We start from the raw sequence: 20,288 nt of genomic DNA on the forward strand, positions 1-20,288 counted from the left end.
GGAAGTTGTACCTGCAACATTTTAGCTGTCATTCACTTTAAATGCATTTCATGCTTGAAATATTACAGAAACAGCTGAAGTTTCACTATGGCTACAATCACATCATCCTATATAACACCATTACTGATTTATCAAGGAAACAAACTCGAAATTGAAAACTAAGCCGCACCATGAGAAAACCAACCTAGTGCATTTGTGACCAGCATGGATCCAGACCAGCCTGCACATCACCACAGTCTGGTCAGAATCCATGCTGTTTGCTAAAGATTTCTCTAATTGCAACAGGCTTTGAAAGCATTATGAGAAAACCAACATTGTACATTTTTGACCAGCACGGATCCAGACTAGCCTGCACCTCCGTGCAGTCTGGTCAGGATCCATGCTGTTCGCTAACGGTTTCTCTAATTAATTGAAATAGGCTTTGAAAGCTAACAGCACGGATCCTGACCAGACTACGCGGATGTTCCGACTGGTCTGGATCCATGCTGGTCGCAAATGCACTATGTTGGTTTTCTCATGGTGTGGCTCAAATGCACTTGAAACTTGTGTTGTAACCGAGTTAAAATGAATTTTGTATAAATTTCCAATAAATTAAATTTTTGGCATCTTTACTAAAAATGTTCACTTCAAATATACTGAATTCGACAATCTCCTTATCCTGCATCTTATAAACTTATAACAAACACTATGTCTTGAAGTACTTAAATAATATAATGCATGACAAACGCATGACAAAAGTGTTACCTTCACAGTAAGAGAAAGTTCTGGGAATTCTTCATTGTTCAGGTCAAATTTCTCTTTATCCACTTCAACAGGGCTGTTGTCTTGTGTTGGACTTGCCAATCTATGAACATTGAACATTTAATTAGACTTCCACTTGGCCAAAATATAATTTCAAGGCTTTGAATGTCTAACTGTGACATAAACGCATATCTCTTTCAATGCAATTTTCAATGTATCACTGTATCAGTAATAAAGTAATAGGAAACTTTCATTATAAAAGTAATTTAAAAAGTCAAAATCAAAGTTTTTACTTACATGCATTTGAATTTACTGGTGCAAAATTGTAAGCAAGATCTTTAATTTCTTCCACAAATATATTACTTTTTATAGTTGAAAGCTTTTTTGTACTTTTGTACTTTCAAAGTATAATTCAAATCTAATAAAATCTACTCATTTTTTTTAAAATAAAATTCTTGGATTTAATAAAATATGATCATATTTACCTAGGGTAACCATGTAAGAATGGACAGAGGGGCCCTTTGAAACACCCTCCTTCCTCCCAAAATCTGCAAGTTATGTTCGAGATATCATGGGCAAATTTGCAATCTGATCTGCGACAATTTCCTTCCAAATAGAAACTACAAGGTTTTCGCTGTGCACCTGAAAAACATTTACAGGTAGATATACCGGTAATAATATCACTTAATGTATTTTCTAGAATGTTATGCAGATAAATTCAAAACAAAGGCAGGTCTAGAAAGGGACAAACCAGGTGTGCGGATGCAAAGCTTCTAAAATCTGTCTGGTGTACTTCTTACTGGACTTTAAAAGAAATAAAATGAAGATCTCTATAAATTTAGGAGAATTTACATACCAGTAATTAACAATTAGGGTGGAGATGCTCATTTAATTTACTTGATTTTTTTTTAAAACCAATCTGTTTTCAGCATGAATGTTAAAAGCATTATTTGACGTATATGTGTTTAAAATGTTCAATGGACCTTTCTTGATAACTCACTCGTATTACATAAGTCTACTACTCTAGTATGAAAAGAAATTAGCATACTTGACGGGTTTTTCCCAGCCCACATTGCACGAATGTTTGGATCCATCCACTGTTTTTCTAGTTCTGTTGACATCACTGCTTCATCTGGCATTGGCATCAGCTCATATGTTCCGTAAGTCTACACAAGAATACAAGTTTATGTAACAATAAAATAATGTTTTTAATTCTGAAAACATATATTTGGTATTTAATAGTGCCATTAAAAGAACACAAAATATTGGATGAAATTCTGCACCATTCCCTCATAAACAAGTATTTCCCCTACTTTTGACAAAATCTAAAATTTTATTTAACACTCTTATCACATGTTTCTAAATGTCTGAATGGCAAGGCAATGCAATCAGTTTTCCAGGTAGTCATCATGAAAAATATAATTTATTTTGGCGCGTTTTTTCTCTTTTTGAACCATTTTAACACGATTCCCCTCAACTAAAGGCCTGACCCCTTCCCCCAAATTGAATAAACGCTGAATACAGATCTGTAAAACAATGTGCAGGCCAGCATTATAATGTATGTGTAATAATGGATGTAAGGATAATTCATTGTCATTGTGTAAGAAGTTGTAGCAATCACTGATAATGATCTAATTCTTCGTAAGTCGTAACAATGACACATTAAACAAGAGGACCATGATGGTCCTGAATCGCTCACCTGTTCCCACATGATCCAGTTTTGAGTATGACGTCGTTTTTTCTATTATCTGACATAGTGACCTAGTTTGACTGTTTCTGAGCTCATGTGACCCAGTTTTGAACTTGACCTAGATATTATCAAGATAAAAATTCTGACCAATTTTCATGAAGATCCATTGAAAAATATGGCCTCTAGAGAGGTCACAAGGTTTTTCTATTATCTGACCTATTGACCTAGTTTTCGAAGGTACGTGACCCTGTTTTGACCTTGACCTAGATATCATCAAGGTGAACATTCTCATTAATTTTCATGAAGATCTCATGAAAAATATGGCCTCTAGAGAGGTCACAAGGTTTTTCTATTTTTATACCTACTGGCCTAGTTTTTGACCGCACGTGACCCAGTTTTGAAACTGACCTAGATATCATCAAGATGAACATTCAGATCAATTTTCATGAAGATCCATTGAAAAATATGGCCTCTAGAGAGGTCACAAGGTTTTTCTAATTTTAGACCTACTGACCTAGTTTTTGACCGCAGTTGACCCAGTTTCAAACCTGACCTAGATACCATCAATATGAACATTCAGACCAACTTTCATGAAGATCTCTTGAAAAATATGGCCTCTAGAGAGGTCTCAAGGTTTTTCTATTATTTGACCTACTGACCTAGTTTTTGACGGCACGTGACCTAGTTTCAAACTTGACCTAGATATCACCAAGGTGAACATTCTGACCAATTTTCATGAAGATCCATTCAAGAGTATGGCCTCTAGAGAGGTCACAAGGTTTTTCTATTTTTTGACCTACTGACCTAGTTTTTGTCCGCATGTGACCCAGTTTCGAACTTGACCTACATATTATCAAGGTGAACATTGTGATCAATTTTCATGAAGATTTCTTGAAAAATATGGCCTCTAGAGAGGTCACAAGGTTTTTCTATTTTTAGACCTACTGACCTAGTTTTTGACCGCACCTGACCCAGTTTCAAACCTGACCTAGATATCATCAAGGTGAACATTCTGATCAATTTTCATGAAGATCTCTTGAAAAATATGGCCTCTAGAGAGGTCACAAGGTTTTTCTATTTTTAGACCTACTGACCTAGTTTTTGATCGCACGTGACCCAGTTTCGAACCTGACCTAGATATCATCAAGGTGAACATTCTGACCAATTTTCATGAAGATCCATTCAAGAGTATGGCCTCTAGAGAGGTCACAAGGTTTTTCTATTTTTAGACCTACTGACCTAGTTTTTGACCGCACATGACCCAGTTTCAAACTTGACCTAGATATCATCAAGGTGAACATTCAGACCAACTTTCATACAGATCCCATGAAAAATATGGCCTTTAGAGAGGTCACAAGCTTTTTCTATTATTTGACCTACTGACCTAGTTTTTGAGGGCACTTGACCCAGTTTCGAACTTGACCTAGATATCATCAAAGTGAACATTCAAACCAATTTTCATGAAGATCTTGTGATATATATGGCCTCTAGAGAGGTCACAAGGTTTTTCTATTTTTAGACCTACTGACCTAGTTTTTGACCGCACGTGACCCAGTTTCGACCTTGACCTAGATATCATCAAGGTAAACATTCTGACCAATTTCTATAAAGATTCCATGAAAAATGTGACCTCTAGAGTGGTCACAAGCAAAAGTTTACGCACGGACGGACGGACGCACGGACGGACGACGGACGCTGCGCGATCACAAAAGCTCACCTTGTCACTTTGTGACAGGTGAGCTAATAAAACAGTAAGCCCAGTAATGAGATCCTGACTATCAACCTAGCAGTCACAAGCTCAATCTCAAGATGAGGTGTGCTTTTCATCTCCATCTGCCAAAAGCTTTGAAAATAGAGTTCTATCTCTGTGTGGTAGCCATTACTGATATAAAAACATCATTAACAGGGAAAATGACAGTAATAAATTACAACTAAGCAAATTATTTCATCCAGTTAGATATACTTTGTATTGTATTGATGTAACCTAGTTACCTTTTGAAATGTACATTGAAAAAGTTTGCTAAATTAACTTTTGATTTTTATGTTGATTAACATGAAATTAATGCGTAACTAAATTGTAATTGTTACTGTACATGTTACATGACTAGTGTTAAAATATGCTATTTTTATGTACATACTGTGTCATGATGATGTATATGATGTAAGCTATTGATATGTATATATGTTATGTGTATGGGCCGGAGGCCTTAATGCAAAATAAATAAACTGTAGATGTGTCCTTACCTGTGTTTGTTGCTGGTCTCCTTCACATGTCTGTTTGTCCTTATACACAAGTTTCACACTAAAATATTCACCAGTGTCTGTCTCCGGAGTGAGCTTCATCTCTAGTGGTACTTCATCATGTTCTGGAAAGCCTGCATAGGTAGGGAAGACTCCTTCAGTATCTGGCAATGTTTCAATCACTTCATCTGCAGGGTCCAACATCGGCTGATACTCGAGGAACTCTTTGTCATTATATGCCTCCATGAACATGTTTCCATAAAAGTCCTCAGCAGGAACATTATCATATTCTTCACCAACAATGTCCAAACCATCAACACGTGAAGAATTGCCAGTGTTACCAATATCAACAGAATAATAGTCGTGGCCAGCTGAACTCCAAATATTCTTATATTTTTCCATCTCACTTTCCTGGTATAAATGATCTAAACCTAGGTCATCACCCCACACTCCATGGGCCTGGTAACTGCTTTCAACATTTTCATCTTCTTTAGCAATATTTGGATATTCAGACTGTGGCCATCTTTCATATGGGTAGTCTAGTTCAGTTTCCGTCCAGCGTGAATCAGACTGTTTTGCACTCAAATCCGGCCAGTCATTTGTGTGAGGGAAAGTAGCAACAAAACTTTGCACAGAATATTTTATCATTTCTCCCAGATTTCCATGATCAACATTTGATGATCCATACATGCTACCATTTCCTTCTGTATTGTTTTCTTTATTGCAGCAATTTGTATGCCATTGATCGTGATCGAAGTCTGTACCCGCATTTCCACCATAGTCAGTCTCATAAGCTGAATCTGTATTTGCAGTGTCCAGATCATCTGAAATACTTACAATTGTGTCTATTTTTTCCTCTATAACATCTTCAATCATGCTCAAAGTTAATGTTTCTGGAGTATCTCTCTCTAAAGTTTCATTCGATTCTGCCGGACTTTCAACTTTCTCAAAACTCTCACCGGTCTGTATAGACTTGCTGTAGTTTTTCAATTTAAAGCGAGGAATAAACCCTTCTTCATCACTTTCCTTGTCCTTATCAAGAACTTGATACTCTTGGTACGGTGTTTTTGTAGACGGCAACCCACCAAACAGATCATGGCAAACCTGCTGCTTTGACTTCGAAGTGAACAATTCTGGAACATAAGCTGGAGTGATGGGTCTGAAGTGTGTCTTTGGAGAGAAATAGAGGTGCTCTTGTGGAGAATGAGCTACACTTTGATTTCCATCAGCAAAGTCTTGCCTGAACTGGACAAGATTTGGTTCACTATGAACATGCAGAAGCTTTCTAGGAACATCATTAAATGCAGAATGCTCAGAAGGAACTAATTCAAAGCTTTTTGAGAGTTTAGGATCAGCTGTTCTTGGTAAATCATCATTCCACAAAGAAGGAACATCTCCCATTGAAACACTTCTATCAAAGTATGAAAAGTTTCTGTCATCCTCCGCATCTTCCTCATTAAGGAAAGAAGATTCATCATTGTCTGCTTCGGATACAATATCAATTGATATACGTGGTATGAGAGTGTTTTCTCCCTGGTCAAACCCTTCAACATCAATCTCTATATCTGAAACATTGTGTAAAAATACCAGAGTATTTTCAGCGTACCATATCTGACTATCAGAATGGAAGATCTGTCCGCCCCAAGAGGACACCTTAGATCTCTTCTGCATGTTCACATCCCAGAGCTGAGAAAATGGGCTGGTTCCAATTGGCTGCCAACAATGTATGTCATATAACTCAAAAAACGGCTGGACAAGGTCTGACACACTGCACGGCATGTTCAAAGAGTAGTCAAATAACACCTGACTTTGCCACAATGTTGTGATGCAAGTTCTCCTTGGACTGCTAAACTGGAAGTTATCTTCGGGACTGTAAGACTGCCAGTTAGGTTTGTTGATTAGAAATTTGGACATATAATCCCAGTCAACTAGTGATACAGATACTGGTCTCTCAGGGGGTTCAGTAGTCTCTTCATGAAAAGCTGAAGTATCACCTGGTGTTGGTGTGCAATTATCATCCAATACATGGAGCTGATCCCTAGGCAAGTCTGACCTTGCAATATAACTAACTTCAGAAACCGGTTTCCATACATTGTCAGCATTTACAAAATTAAAACTGTCATCAGACATGCTCAAGTCAGCTAGCCGTGACAATCCAAGACCAGAATCGCTCTCTGGGAAAGGACTGGAAGACTTCAGAGAATGCGTTAGATCAATGTCCTCAATGTTGTCATCACCGTTTTCATCTGTTGATATCACTTCAGTTAACCATGCAGGTATTAGAACAGAGCCTTCCCAAATATCATCACTCTTATCCGAGGCAAAACTACAGCTTCTGTTGTGAGCAAAGACAATGGGACTTGATGTTGAGTTCTGGCAGCATTCAATGTTTGGATCAGCTGAGCTGCTGGAATCATGATCTGGGGAAAAAGCTGGATCACTAAGTCTTTTGTAAAGACGTAATTTGGAATTTGAGACCTCATCATCTTGTGACTGAAATATAACATCAATTGGCTGTGTATACCAAATTTCTTGTTCTTGAAGTTCCGGACTAACACTTTCATCTCTTGGACTTGAAGTGAGAATTTCTGTTCCATCTCTGATCTTTGTATTTTCATCAAGTGCATCTACATCTTCAGTGAGATTTTCAACAGGTGTCAACATAATGACTGGTTTTGAACTTGCTTTTTCAATTCTCTCCCTCATCTCTGTAGGGCTGTTGTCGTCTACATCTTGAAGATCTTTGTAAGTTTTTTCTGGGGCTGGAAGTAGCATACCCTTCAAAATAGATTCTACCTTTGTACAAAGTTCATTCTTTGGCCTTACAGGTTTTTCAGTTTGTGGAGGGAAAAAATCATCCACTAGATCAAGACTCTGAAGGATTAATGGATCTAATTTAGCGAATCCTGGTGGCCAAGCTGGCAGATCTTGTTTTCCAATGTGTAACTTTTTACCTTTTCCGCAAGTGCCTCCAGTGGACTTTTCCCTTTTTCGATACTGATCATTGCGGTCTTTTTTATTCCGACTGTTACTTTTACGAGGTTTTCTATGTTTTGGAATAGCAACAGGACAGGGTATGTTGATTTTACGAATTTCTGCATCTTCATTAGCGCTTGAAGTGTCTTCTTCAGATGTGTGACTAGTTTGAATTTTGACCAGAGGATTCTTTCTCCAGATGGTTTCAGATGGTGACATGTTGGCAGTGGCATTCTGTCCATGAAGGGCCGGAAAAGCTGCATAGTACCTATAAACCAGTAATTCTGACATTATGACCGCAAATATCATGCCAATATTGATTCTCTAGAAAACAAGAGGGTCATTGACCCTAAAGCGCTCACCTGTGTACAAGGCTTCAAGTGTGTTTGTGTAAGTACAGAGTAAGGTTTCTTCTGTGTTAGCCTATATTATATACATGTCACACACGCTTTTGAACCTAGGGCAATAATTTGAACAATTATGGTAGACATTACAAATCTGATATCACACGCCAAATATCAAGGCTCTAGCTATTATTGATTCAGAGAAGAAAAGTGACCACGCCCCCTGGCAGCCATGTTTTTTGACGAATCGGAATAATTTGAACAATCTTGGTAGAGGGTCACACAAGAACCATTTGTGCAATATTATTTTAAAATCGGGCCAGCAGTTTCACACAAGAAGATTTTTAAAGTTTCGACTATATGTATAGGGGAAAGTGACCACGCCCTCTGGCGGCCATGTTTTTTGACGAATCAAAATAATTTGAACAATCTTGGTAGAGGGTCACACAAGGACCATTTGTGTAAAATTATTCTAAAATCGGGCAAGCAGTTTCATACAAGAAGATTTTTAAAGTTTCCACTATATACATATAGGGAAAAGTGACCACGCCCTCTAGCGGCCATGTTTTTTTACGAATCTGTATAATTTGAACAATCTTGGTAGAGGGTGACATAAGGACCATTTGTGTGAAATTACTTCAAAATCGGACCATCGGTTTAGGAGGAGATGTTGTTTGAAGTTTTTTTTCTATTTTTAGCTCTGGCAACCCCTATGTGCAACCAAGCGGAACCATTTGAACAAATTTGGTAGAGGACCACCAAACATCATGGCCATGTTTCATCAAAATCCATTCAGTGGTTTTAGAGGAGATGTCGTTTAAACACAAATGTTGACGACGGACGACTTGACGCACGCACGCACGACGGACATAGCGTGATTACAATACCTCAACATGAGCACTTTGTGCTCAGGTGAGCTAAAAAAAAAAACAGATGTCTGTACAAAATATAGATACATATATACTTATACCGTGACGATATGATAAATCACTAAGGAGAACAAACAGACCATGTACTTTTTAACCATGAAAAGTCAAGGTTTCACATGTTAGAATTACATCTTTTTACTAATGTCACATGTGTGCTTGTAAAAATAAACAAAGTGACAAGTCAGTTTAAGAATGGAGACATAGATGTGATAAAACCTTCATCATATTTATTTTCATTTTCAATCATTGATGAAAGCAGTTACATTATATTGAAAGGGGTGGTCCTCAACAGTTCTCAACAAACTTCTACCCATCACATTTTACCATTTGTAAGTCTGAACTAATTCAGCTGGTACTCTATTACAAGATGGTCATGATGACCCTATATCGCTCACCTGTTAAACTTGGCCTTGGAATCATCCAGAAAAACATTCTAACCAAGTTGCATGAAGATATGGTCATAAATGTGGTCTCAAGAGTGTTAACAAGCTTTTCCTTAAATGTGGTGACCTAGTTTATGACCCAGTTTCGAACTGGCCTAGGAATCATCCAGATAAACATTCTTACCAAGTTTCATGAAGACTGGGTCATAAATATGGCCTGAAGAGTATTAACAAACTTTTCCTTTGATTTGAGTGGTGACCTAGTTTTTGAGCCCACATAACCCAGTTTCCAACTAGCCTATGAATCATCAAGATAAACATTCTGACCAAATTTCATGAAGATAGGGTCATAAATGTGGCCTCAATAGTGTTAACAAGCTTTTCCTTTGATTTGACTAGGTGACCTAGCTTTTGACCCTGTATGACGAAGTTTTGAACCTGGTCTCTGAATTGTCAAGATAAACATTCTGACCAAGTTTCATGAAGATAGGGTGTGGCCTCTAGGGTGTTAACAAGCTTTCCCTTTGTTTTGACCTAGTGATCTAGTTTTTGACCCTACATGACTCAGTTTCCAACCTGGCCTACAGATCATCAAGATAAACATTCTATGCAAGTTTGTATCAAATCAAAGCATAAATGAAACATCTATATGACTGAAAAGGGCCAAAATAGAAAATTTTGCCAGGGGCAGTAACTCTAGAACCCATGATGGAATGTTTTTTAACCATGAAAAGTCAAGCCAGTTTTCAAAAGGAACCAAGATCTTGTTGTGACTTAGGTTGTGTATAAGTGTGCTTAAAGTTAAATGTAAAATGCCACTTCTATCGTGTAAAAATTTTGGCTCTTTCAGCGGTCAATTAGGGGCCATAACTCAGAAACCTATGATGGAATCCAAGATCTATGGTTGTTAAAGATATTTTGCACGATTATATCAAATAAAACCATAAATAAAGTCTCTATATGGCTGCAAACACCTAAAAAAGCAAATTTTGGCCCTTTAAGGGCCCATAACTCTGGAACCCAAGATAGGATCTGGTCAGTTTTCGAAAGGAACCAAGATATTATGCCAAGTTGTGTGCAAGTATGATAGTGTTATTTCTAGAGCGACGCAGCGGGGCGCCCCGCCCTGCCACTTTTTACTGCCGCCACGCTGCCCTTAAAATGTGCCCTCTAGCCTTTGATCTTCTGCTAAATCCCGCCAATTTCCCTGTTGACATGCCTCGACGATTTTTTGATCAGTAAATTACGTCATGGCGAGTGCACACAGGTAATGGGAATCAATGAAGTGTTAAAACTAATTGATAAAGAGTATGTGTAATTTTTAAAAGGCGTTCGTAAGCGGGCAGCTGATTACCGAGCACGTGAAAAGTGACCTAGATTTCTTTGTACAAAATTTAAATTAGACCGTTGTTTAGTATTAAATAACAAGTATATATCAATGCAGTTTGATTCTACTGTAATTTCAACTAGAAAATGCACAAATTTTAATGAATATCGAAAGAAAAAGGAAGATTAGAATGTCCGTTCACGAGTCTTATTACTCCCGATGTCGTATGCAAATTTTCCATATTTCCTTTAAAACAGCTGACTGTCGACGTATTTTTTATGATGAAAAACATCAAAATTTGAGGAAATATCTCTGGTTTACCCTAGTGTGTCATGTAAACTGAGTAAAAGCTACTTTCAGACAACATTCCGAAAGTGTACCAGTATCCGGATAGTATATTTTGGACATGCGTTTTAGTAAACTTTAACCTGATTATAATAGTACTTTTCTGTTAATGAAATATTGATGAAAGACCTCATCAATGCAACATGGCTTTTGATAATTATTAGTTTACAATGTGACCTGAAACAGGCCTTTTACTATGTTGTTTACAACACAATCTTGGTTTCAAGATTAAGCTCATATTTAGGCCCTCCACTATTTCATATTCATATGAATAAGTTGACATTCTTGGTGATATTTTTTAAGAGAAAGGCCTGAATTGTTTAACCTTAACTATAAAGTAAGTAAAAAGCCTTTGTAAACTATGTAACTGGTTTTTGGAAGATTTACCACTTTATTCTGTGACATATCTTTTAAGTGATAAATGGAATACATATTAACTATATATAGACATCTAGAAATGCAACTACTGCTATGGTAACTTTCACGTCTAAAAGAGCACCCTGCCCCTTTCGGACAGCACCCTGCCCTTTTTGATCTCTAGAAATAACACTATATGATTAAAATCAATTAAAAAATTGTGGAAGGACGGATGACGGACGAAGGGCAGTCACAAAAGTTCACCTGGTCACTGTGATACAATGGTTTAAAGAATCCATTATACCGAATACTTCTTAGGCATTCTTTTCAGATAGCTTTTCGGTCAATAATAAGTCATGTACTTTAAGAATTTATTTCACATTCCTTTTCACACTTAGCTTTACGGTCTAGAAATTAGTCATGTGCATTAATCGCCCAGTTAATGCATTGTCCAGCAATGCATGTTTCAAAATTACTAATTGTTTTGACAACTGACTAACTGGTTAAATGACAAGGTAATTATAAACACCCGGTCTTTTGATCACGCCGCATGACTCAAGTCACTAATCATTTCTTTCATAAGCAGAAGTTTTGAGACAAAACTTCAGTATCATTCTGGTACTCAGTTAGGTTAGATGCGTATGTTCGATACTAGCAAAATGAATTAGTTAGATAAAGACCGAGGCAATTAACGTTGGAGTAATTATGTCGAAGAATAGAAGTTATGTTAATAACTGAGAAAATGTTAGTGAACTATGTTACAGAATTATGAAGAAAGGCATTGATGTATATATTATCTTAGAACTTAGTACAATATTAAATAGTAGTTATCATACAGAACAGAGTTGTTGTTGTTGCTGATATTTAGTAGAGTGAACCTTAGTAACTGTTACACCACATCACGTGCAGGGGAGCTAAGAAACCTGACATACAAATTTCAGATTTTCATGACACATCACTAAACCCGTTTCACAGGAAATAAATTTCTTTTCAAAACTTGTAAACAGATTATATTAAAAGTTTACCTCTGGGCAGGGTTTTGATTCTCTGTACCACTATCATCACTACCATCACTGCTACAAGATCGTGATTTTGTTTCCGGACTCACTGAAGCTAAAATATAATACAGCATTTTAAGCTTATTATATATATTATGTATTATACCAGATATATAGCTTACTGAAGATTCTTCTCGAAAGCATTTTTTCCAGTGCACAAATAAAACTTAATTCAAGAATGTATAGCAAAGGACAGACTTCAAGGTATTCATGTGAAAAATCATGACAATGTAGTTTAGTACCACACGCTTTGGGTGACTTGCTGGTGACTATATAATACTTACTGGATTTCACTAATTTTCAAAACATCTCACAAGATAAATTTTCATTTAAGAGTATGATGTCGGGTTTAAAGAGCAATACATGTGTTATCTTCAGGTGATTAATTCCAAAGTTTTACCAAATCAAGCTATACATGTGTCATGTTTTATTTACTCATTCCTTAAAGTCTAGCCAAACATGCATACAGTTTTATCTCAAAGTATATGCCAAAATTATTGACTTTCGATAATATAATGCCAAAACATTAAGGTCCTCTAAAACAGCTATACCCTAAAATATTTACCTTTCATTTCAATGTCTTTTAGCCGAGAGCAAAGTTCATCTACTAATGTCTCTATACCAGCTTTCTGAAATACAAGAAAACAAAGATTTTATAAACAAGTTTGAATTCAATGCAAACAAAAAACTATTCATGCAATTAAAGAAATTTAATAGCAGTCCTCTGCTATGTATACATGAAGCATTTACTGGTAAGCCAATAATCATAATTATATTAAGTACACAAAATATCTTACTTGAAGCAATGTCATATATACCATCTTTATTTAGCTCTTAACACAAGTTTTGGATTTCAAATTGATACATCTAAAAACAATAAATGGTAAAGAGGATTCACACATTTCTCCTTGCTTGGATAAACACACTGACTAGCATCCTTTCCATTTTATAATTGGAAACAAATTGTGCTCTAATTATCACAATGTAAAAGTAAACACATAATTAATGTTTGTCTTAATTAATAAATTATGACAGTATTTTAATGACAGGATATTGAGAATCTCCAGTGTACAGAGTACTGAAATTAGTAAGGTCTTTTCCCCTGAAGCATCTGGTACAAGTCAATTATTTTATTGACGGTGACCAGTACAATAAATTTGTTAGACATTCATGTCTTTTTACTGGGGTTTGTCTGTCTTGCTTCCTTCCATCATGGTGCTTTAACAAAAGGGATCTTGATAATCAACATGGGTTTATCAAGTCCACATCCCATTCATCCCTTCCCCTATTAAACTTGCAAAAAGAATTGGATCTACTAATTCATTTTAATATGTAAACATCATGGTTCTTGCCAGACTCTTGCCAGACTTTATCATATGTCATATGCAACATGCCTTCAGCCTTAGAGTTGTATACTGGAAATCCCTTACTATTTCTGGCATCCCTTATACATACTACAGTGCTCCAGCTAGCTTATTTTAGCAGGGCGCATCGCCTGTTCCAAAATTCATTCCGCCCTGTTGCCCCGCCAGGCACCCTGCCCGTTTTACAACCACCATTTCATACCTGTATTTTGAAATTTTCCAGGGGGAGAGCCCCAGACCACCCAATCAAGAGGAGAGTAACATATCCCTGCAATACCTCAAAATTTAGACCTAAAAATGCACCAGATATAACTAGTATATTAGAGATGACAAACCTAGCCTATCAAAGCACAAAGTATGCCTTATACCATGCCTAAAGTGTGCCTAATATAATGCCAAAAGTATGCAAAATACCTTGCCTGAAGTATATGTTAAAATGCACCTAATGCATGCACCAGTTACAATTTTCTGATGGGGGGGAGGGGGTGAACATGCCCCCCTCCCTCCAAGTGCCCTTTTCATTGCCAGTACCCTGCCCTTTTTTAATCCTAGCTGGAGCACTTACTATATCAAACCTAACCTTTAACCTGCTAAATTTCTATAATGAACTTTTCCTTCTTTCAGTTTGGACAGTACCATTAACTGTTAAAAGGGATGCTTACCAAAAATTTACTGACTAAATAGCGAACAGTGCAGATCATGATCAGACTGCACAGATGTGCAGGCTGAGCATGATCTGCATTGGTCGCAAAGGCAGAATCAGTCGTGTCCAGCTTGATAAGGGCTAATACACAAGGCTGTTTATAAATACACATAGACATGTTTATTTCATATTCATATGGACGCTGTGTAATAACTGCTCTTTTTTTTTCAAATATGAAATTTGGAAATTTGTAATACAGAATCTAGATTTTTTTCTGTAATATTCACTTGTCCTGCATCCATTTTGTCACATACATAGAATATCCTGTGAACTGCATGTTCTTACCTCATCAGTGATGGCAGAGAGACACTGGATAGCAGCAAACTTTTTCCTCTCTTCATCGCTAGCTGACAATTGCTTCTGTTTGTCGGACTTTCGACCCTTTCTCTTTGACTTTGGGAAAGCGTCTATATCAGTATCAAGACCTTCTAAATCCTCCGAATCCTGTTTCATTGAAATAATTTTCTTAGGTAAAATTCTGCTATAAATGTTTATACACAGGGCTCCAGATAAGATGTGTATTAGCGTAAATTACGCTTTGAAATAATGCATATACGCATGTCTGCTGAATTTTTAGCGTAAAAAAACGTACATGAAATTACAGAAACGCATGCAATGACTTTTTACTAGCGTAAACAAAATCTGAATCGTCTGGATGCTTTACATAACAGAGCACGATCGGCATTTCATTCTGCCACATTGATCGTACACAGGCATTGAATGGTACTCTATAAACCTAGGTTAAACTATATTATACACTCAATTCGTGCGTAAATCAAATCGTTAATATTGATTGTAAGGTAGTGTATTTTAAAGCGGTGTTGATTTAAAATATCAACTTCCAGTGTGGAGTAAACAACAACATGTCTCTTTCAAAGAATGTATCGTGAAGCGAACAAACGTGCTATGCATCCTTTAAACCAACAAAAAATGATTCCCAAAACATTGTTAAAGGCATATTGAATTATCTATTGGATTTGGCAGTGAGTGTGAAGCTAAAGCAAACCAATGGAGAAAAAGAAGTAAAAACTTGAATGCTGAATTGAAACTGAACTGCAAACAAATTCATGGGTGTTAAACCCAATAAATATGTTATATGCTGCTTTCTCCTTGATTCGAGCCTCTTAAATCTTTTAGGGTTGTGCATATTTTTGTAAACCTGTTCAATTAAATAATTTTTGTTTTTTGTTACAAAAATATTTGCATTTAACAATGGGCAATAAGAATTACAATTTTATCATTTTAATTATGTATTTTTTGCACGAGACTAAAGGAGGTCAAACTCCACATCATTTTAAAACTTTCTCATGGATTCGAGCCCTTTGTTTGGAAGGTCATTAAGTGTTAATGTCTGCATATTCTATTTCCGTAAAGCAAATTTCTATCAAGACTGACTTCTTGTTCACTCGTTACAACAGCCGAAATATGCTCAAGATGCTTTTAGCTTGAAATTTGGGCCCACAATATTACCCACTATGTAAATTCCTTTTGATATAAGCAATTTTTGACGCAAAATATTAAAACAGGTATTTACTCATTTTTTCAGTGGTTTCATGACTAATATTTTCCAAGGCATTTTAAAATGTAAATGACACAAGTTTCTGATGGAAGAACATGCTACATGAGCATGAATTTTACTAAAACACAAGGGCTCGAATCGATGAGAAAGCTCGAATCGACGAGAAACGGGCATAAAACTTATTACTGTTTTTTTTTTCTCATTTAAAAATTTTCAGGAGTCAATTTCAGATTTTACCATTTTACTCATTCGCAAGAATTATTATGAGTAAATACTCATAGGCCAAAAAAATTATCTGGAGCCCTGATACATAATCTTTGTTTCAAACTTCAAAAAAAAATCAATTTTTGGTAGATAAATTTTAATGTTATTTATTAATTTTTCCTGTTTTTGTCAAATTATTCTCTTATAACTGTCAAATCATTCTGTTTTAGCACAATTAGCAAATTTTGTATTAATGCAACACTCAGATTTTACCTGATCTACATTTCTGAAATTTAGCATATACTCGGTTGCCTACATGGTAAATGCCACTCGGAAAATTCAACAACATAACATAAAGAAAGCACAAACCTGGAGGAGTAAGCTAATGATGTAACGTGTGTAGACCAGAGAATCAATTCCAAGTTGCTCCAGCTCATGTGTGAGCCAGCAATGCACAGATGAAGGCAACACTGCCTCCATGGTTAATCTGTATTCCGGGTACTTCATGGGCAAGAAGGGCATAGGCCACTGCAAAGACATATAACTATAATTATAATACATGCTCTACTTTAGTAATTCTGCACATCTGAAATAAGTATTGATTTGCAATGCAGATTTTTATCAAACTATATCTTTTCAAGTATCATATTCATTTGTATCTTAAGGAAATTCCACAAACAAAAAAGCAAGAGCTGTCCGTAAGACAACGCACTCCACTATTCGGGGATTTGACAGTAAAATGAATATATGTCTGAATAAGAGACCTCTACTATAAAAGGAAGATAAACCAAGGGGCATAATTCCATCAAATACACAAATAAGAGTTATTAGGATTGTTACAACAAATGCAGATGATGATGGTAAAGATATATTTTGAGTTTCAAGTCATTATCTTATATAGTACCAAAGTCATGTCCAGAAAACGAGGTTTGTTAAAAAATTTAAGTATAAAAGGGGCATAATTTGGTCAAAAATACAAATCAGAGTTATGGGGATTGTTACCACACATGCAGATGATGGTGATAAAGATACATTTTAAGTTTTAAGTCTTTATCTTATATTGCATTAAAGTAATATCCAGAAAGCGAAGATTGCTAAAAAAGTTTAAGTACAAAAGGGGCATAATTCTGTCAAAAATAAAATTAGAGTTATTAGGTATGTAACCACACATGCAGATGATGATTATAAACAAATATTTTTAATTTCAAGTCATTATCTTTTAAAGTACCAAAGATATTTCTATTAATAAAGCTTTGGAAAAAATTTAACATGAAAATAATTCCAAGTATAACTCCTTTGTGACCTTGACCTTGGGTATAATGGGCCCAGCCCCTGCATATACTATGTTTGTATGCTGAACAATGTTTATGAGAACTGACAGTAAGATATAAGCAAAAGTAACAAAGTTATGACAGAAAAACAAAGGTTGCCGAAAAACTTTAACTTTAAAAATAACCTAAGTATAAGACCTTGGTGACCTTGACCTTGGATAAAATGGGCCCAGTCCTAGTACATATTTTGTTTGCACACTGGACAATGTTTATGTAAAGTTACAGTAACATATAAGCAATAGTAACAAAGATATGACAGAAAAACAAAGGTTGCCAAAAAAGGCAAAGAAAATCTCCTATATAATAAGTGACCCCCCACCCCTCTCTAAATACCAGATTTTTAAATCCCCAGTATACAAGATCCTATCTGGTCCAGTCTTATAAGGGTCCATAAAACCCCTGTAGACTTGACATGTAGCCTAATTATTGTCAGAGAATCATAAATTTTATTGCCTACAGATAAATTGGTTATTTCCTGTGTTTTGCATTTCATTGAAATCCTTTTTTTTTTTTAGAATGTACACAAATGTTTTTTTAACTGATGTTGATTAATGTCCCGGCCAGTTAAATTACAACTCTTATAGCAAAGCAATTCTCACTCCTTTACCTTTAATTATTTAAAACTTAATAAAAGAAATTAAAAGTTTGTTTATTCAATGATTATGATCTTTTTATCAAAAGTAACAAAAAAAAAAAAAAGATATTTAAATTGCTGGATTTTATTCGAAATTAAAGAAGCGTTCAGTTGCATTTTTAATAGATACAATGGAATATGGACAGAAGGGTTTTATATATTAAAAATGCATAATTCCCCTTGTGTTGTCTAAATAACGTTTCTTTTATGTATAATAATATCCAGCAATAAAGAGATATCATTGTTCAAAATACACATACTTTATTATTTCTAAAAGCTATGTGCCTGAAAGCACTTTTTTTATATTTTTAATTAAAAAAACAACAGCAATGATGCAATGTAATTGTTAAAAAATTTGATTATCAAAAATATGATAAAAACACTGTTGTATCTTATCACTTTATTTAGCCCTAATTCAATCAAGCTTTCTAAACTGGTTATAAAGGTGAGAACTGATTTGCTATAAAGGTGAGAAATATCACCTCATTCCCATAGGCCACATACCAGGCATACCAGAATCAGTGTCTTTAAAAATAACCTAAGTATAACACCTTGGTGACTTGACCTTGGGTATAATGGGCCCAGTCCCTATACATACTTTGTTTGCATACTGGACAGTGTTTATGTGAAGTTACAGTAAGATATAAGCAATAGTAACAAAGATATGACAGAAAAACAAAGGTTGCAGAAAAACTTTAACCTTAAAAATAACCTGAGTAAAACACCTTGGTGACCTTGACCTTGGGTATAATGGGCTCAGCCCCTACACATACTTTGTATACTGGACAATGTTTATGTGAAGTTACAGTAAGATAAGCAATAGCAACAAAGATATGACAGAAACACAAAGGTTGCCGAAAAACTTTAACCTTAAAAATAACCTAAGTATAACTGCTTGGTGACCTTGACCTTGGCTATAATGGGCTCAGCCCAAACACATATATTGTTTGTATACTGGACAATGTTTATGTGAAGTTACAGTAAGATATAAGCAATAGTAACAAAGATATGACAGAAAAAGAAAGGTTGCCGAAAAACTTTAACCAAGAAGGGTCACGCCGACACCGACGCCGGGGCGAGTAGTATAGCCCCCCTATTCTCCGAATAGTGGAGCTAAAAAGGTAAGGTTGAGCATTTGATTTCTTGTCAGAGTTGATAATTTTGGCCCTCCAGTCAGTTTTCACAATGGGCTTCTACCAGAAAATCGCAAGTCTGATGACATTTTTATGCGTAAAAAGTTATATATTGTAGACTTTAATGAAATTTCATAGTTGTAATGTAGGTATGGCCAAATTAAATGTATGGGTCCATGATAAGCATAATATTTCACAATCAGTATTTTTCAACTATTTTACATCAGAATATATCTACCATCAAAACTAATCTTAAGGCAGACACTGACAGTATTGCTGAGTTATAACACTTAAGTTATATACAGGATAGATTAGTTCTAGAACAATTCATGCTACTTGTACTGTGGTTTCCTGGCATTATTCTAGGTTTAACTGCTATTAAAAATGATAAATGCAACTCTTCCAGTTCAATCAAATGACATTTGATTACGCTGTTGATCGCCACTTGAGCCATTTGCGTCAAAAAATGAAATGTGGCTCCGAAATTTTCTAATTGGCGAAAATGGCCCGAAGCTATGTCTAGGATACGAATATTGCCAGTTTTACGAACCAAAAGGTGTGAAAAATCGATAATCTGTGTAGACACAACATCCGTTATTGAAAGGGAGGGAGCCAATTTGCAAATTTATTTGATCAGGCAGTTAATTGGCGATAATTAGATTATTGAATAACAAACTGGGTAATTATAATCATCATTTTGTGCACTTTATACGGTTTTATGAGCAGTCGCCCATTAGACAAATTTTCTATGATTGCCGAGGGTTAGTTTGGGCAAAAACAAATAAAAATGCTTTAGACAAGCAGAAATTGTAAGTATTGAATAGCTATGATGATAGAAAAGCAATTAAACATAGGTATTTTATCAAATATTTAATTCTAACTTACGTTTTCCAAATTTGTCACAGGTTTTCGCGACCGTGATTTTCGGATATTTCTGTCATTTCTGACGAGATTTTTTAGTGCAATCTTAACAAGAGATCACAGAGTGATCTTGGCGCCCACCAATGTG

At 35.7% G+C, this 20,288-nt stretch overlaps 1 protein-coding gene across 1 annotated transcript in view; it reads right to left on the bottom strand.

Annotated features, from left to right (window-relative positions):
* The window catches only part of LOC123545966 (uncharacterized), a 36,404-nt gene that overhangs the window by 8,850 nt on the left and 7,266 nt on the right, over nt 1-20,288 (bottom strand). Inside the window, exons 3-10 of the mRNA XM_053550836.1 lie at nt 16,551-16,709; nt 14,744-14,902; nt 12,957-13,020; nt 12,359-12,446; nt 4,676-7,916; nt 1,790-1,907; nt 1,227-1,383; nt 745-844 (exon numbers count right to left, since the gene is read on the bottom strand). Of these exons, the coding sequence (XP_053406811.1) occupies nt 745-844; nt 1,227-1,383; nt 1,790-1,907; nt 4,676-7,916; nt 12,359-12,446; nt 12,957-13,020; nt 14,744-14,902; nt 16,551-16,703 (4,080 nt within the window). The 5' untranslated portion in view covers nt 16,704-16,709. The remainder of the gene's footprint in view (nt 1-744; nt 845-1,226; nt 1,384-1,789; nt 1,908-4,675; nt 7,917-12,358; nt 12,447-12,956; nt 13,021-14,743; nt 14,903-16,550; nt 16,710-20,288) is intronic.

The sequence above is a fragment of the Mercenaria mercenaria genome, chromosome 9 (assembly GCF_021730395.1).
Source record: "Mercenaria mercenaria strain notata chromosome 9, MADL_Memer_1, whole genome shotgun sequence".
NCBI classification, from domain to species: domain Eukaryota; kingdom Metazoa; phylum Mollusca; class Bivalvia; order Venerida; family Veneridae; genus Mercenaria; species Mercenaria mercenaria.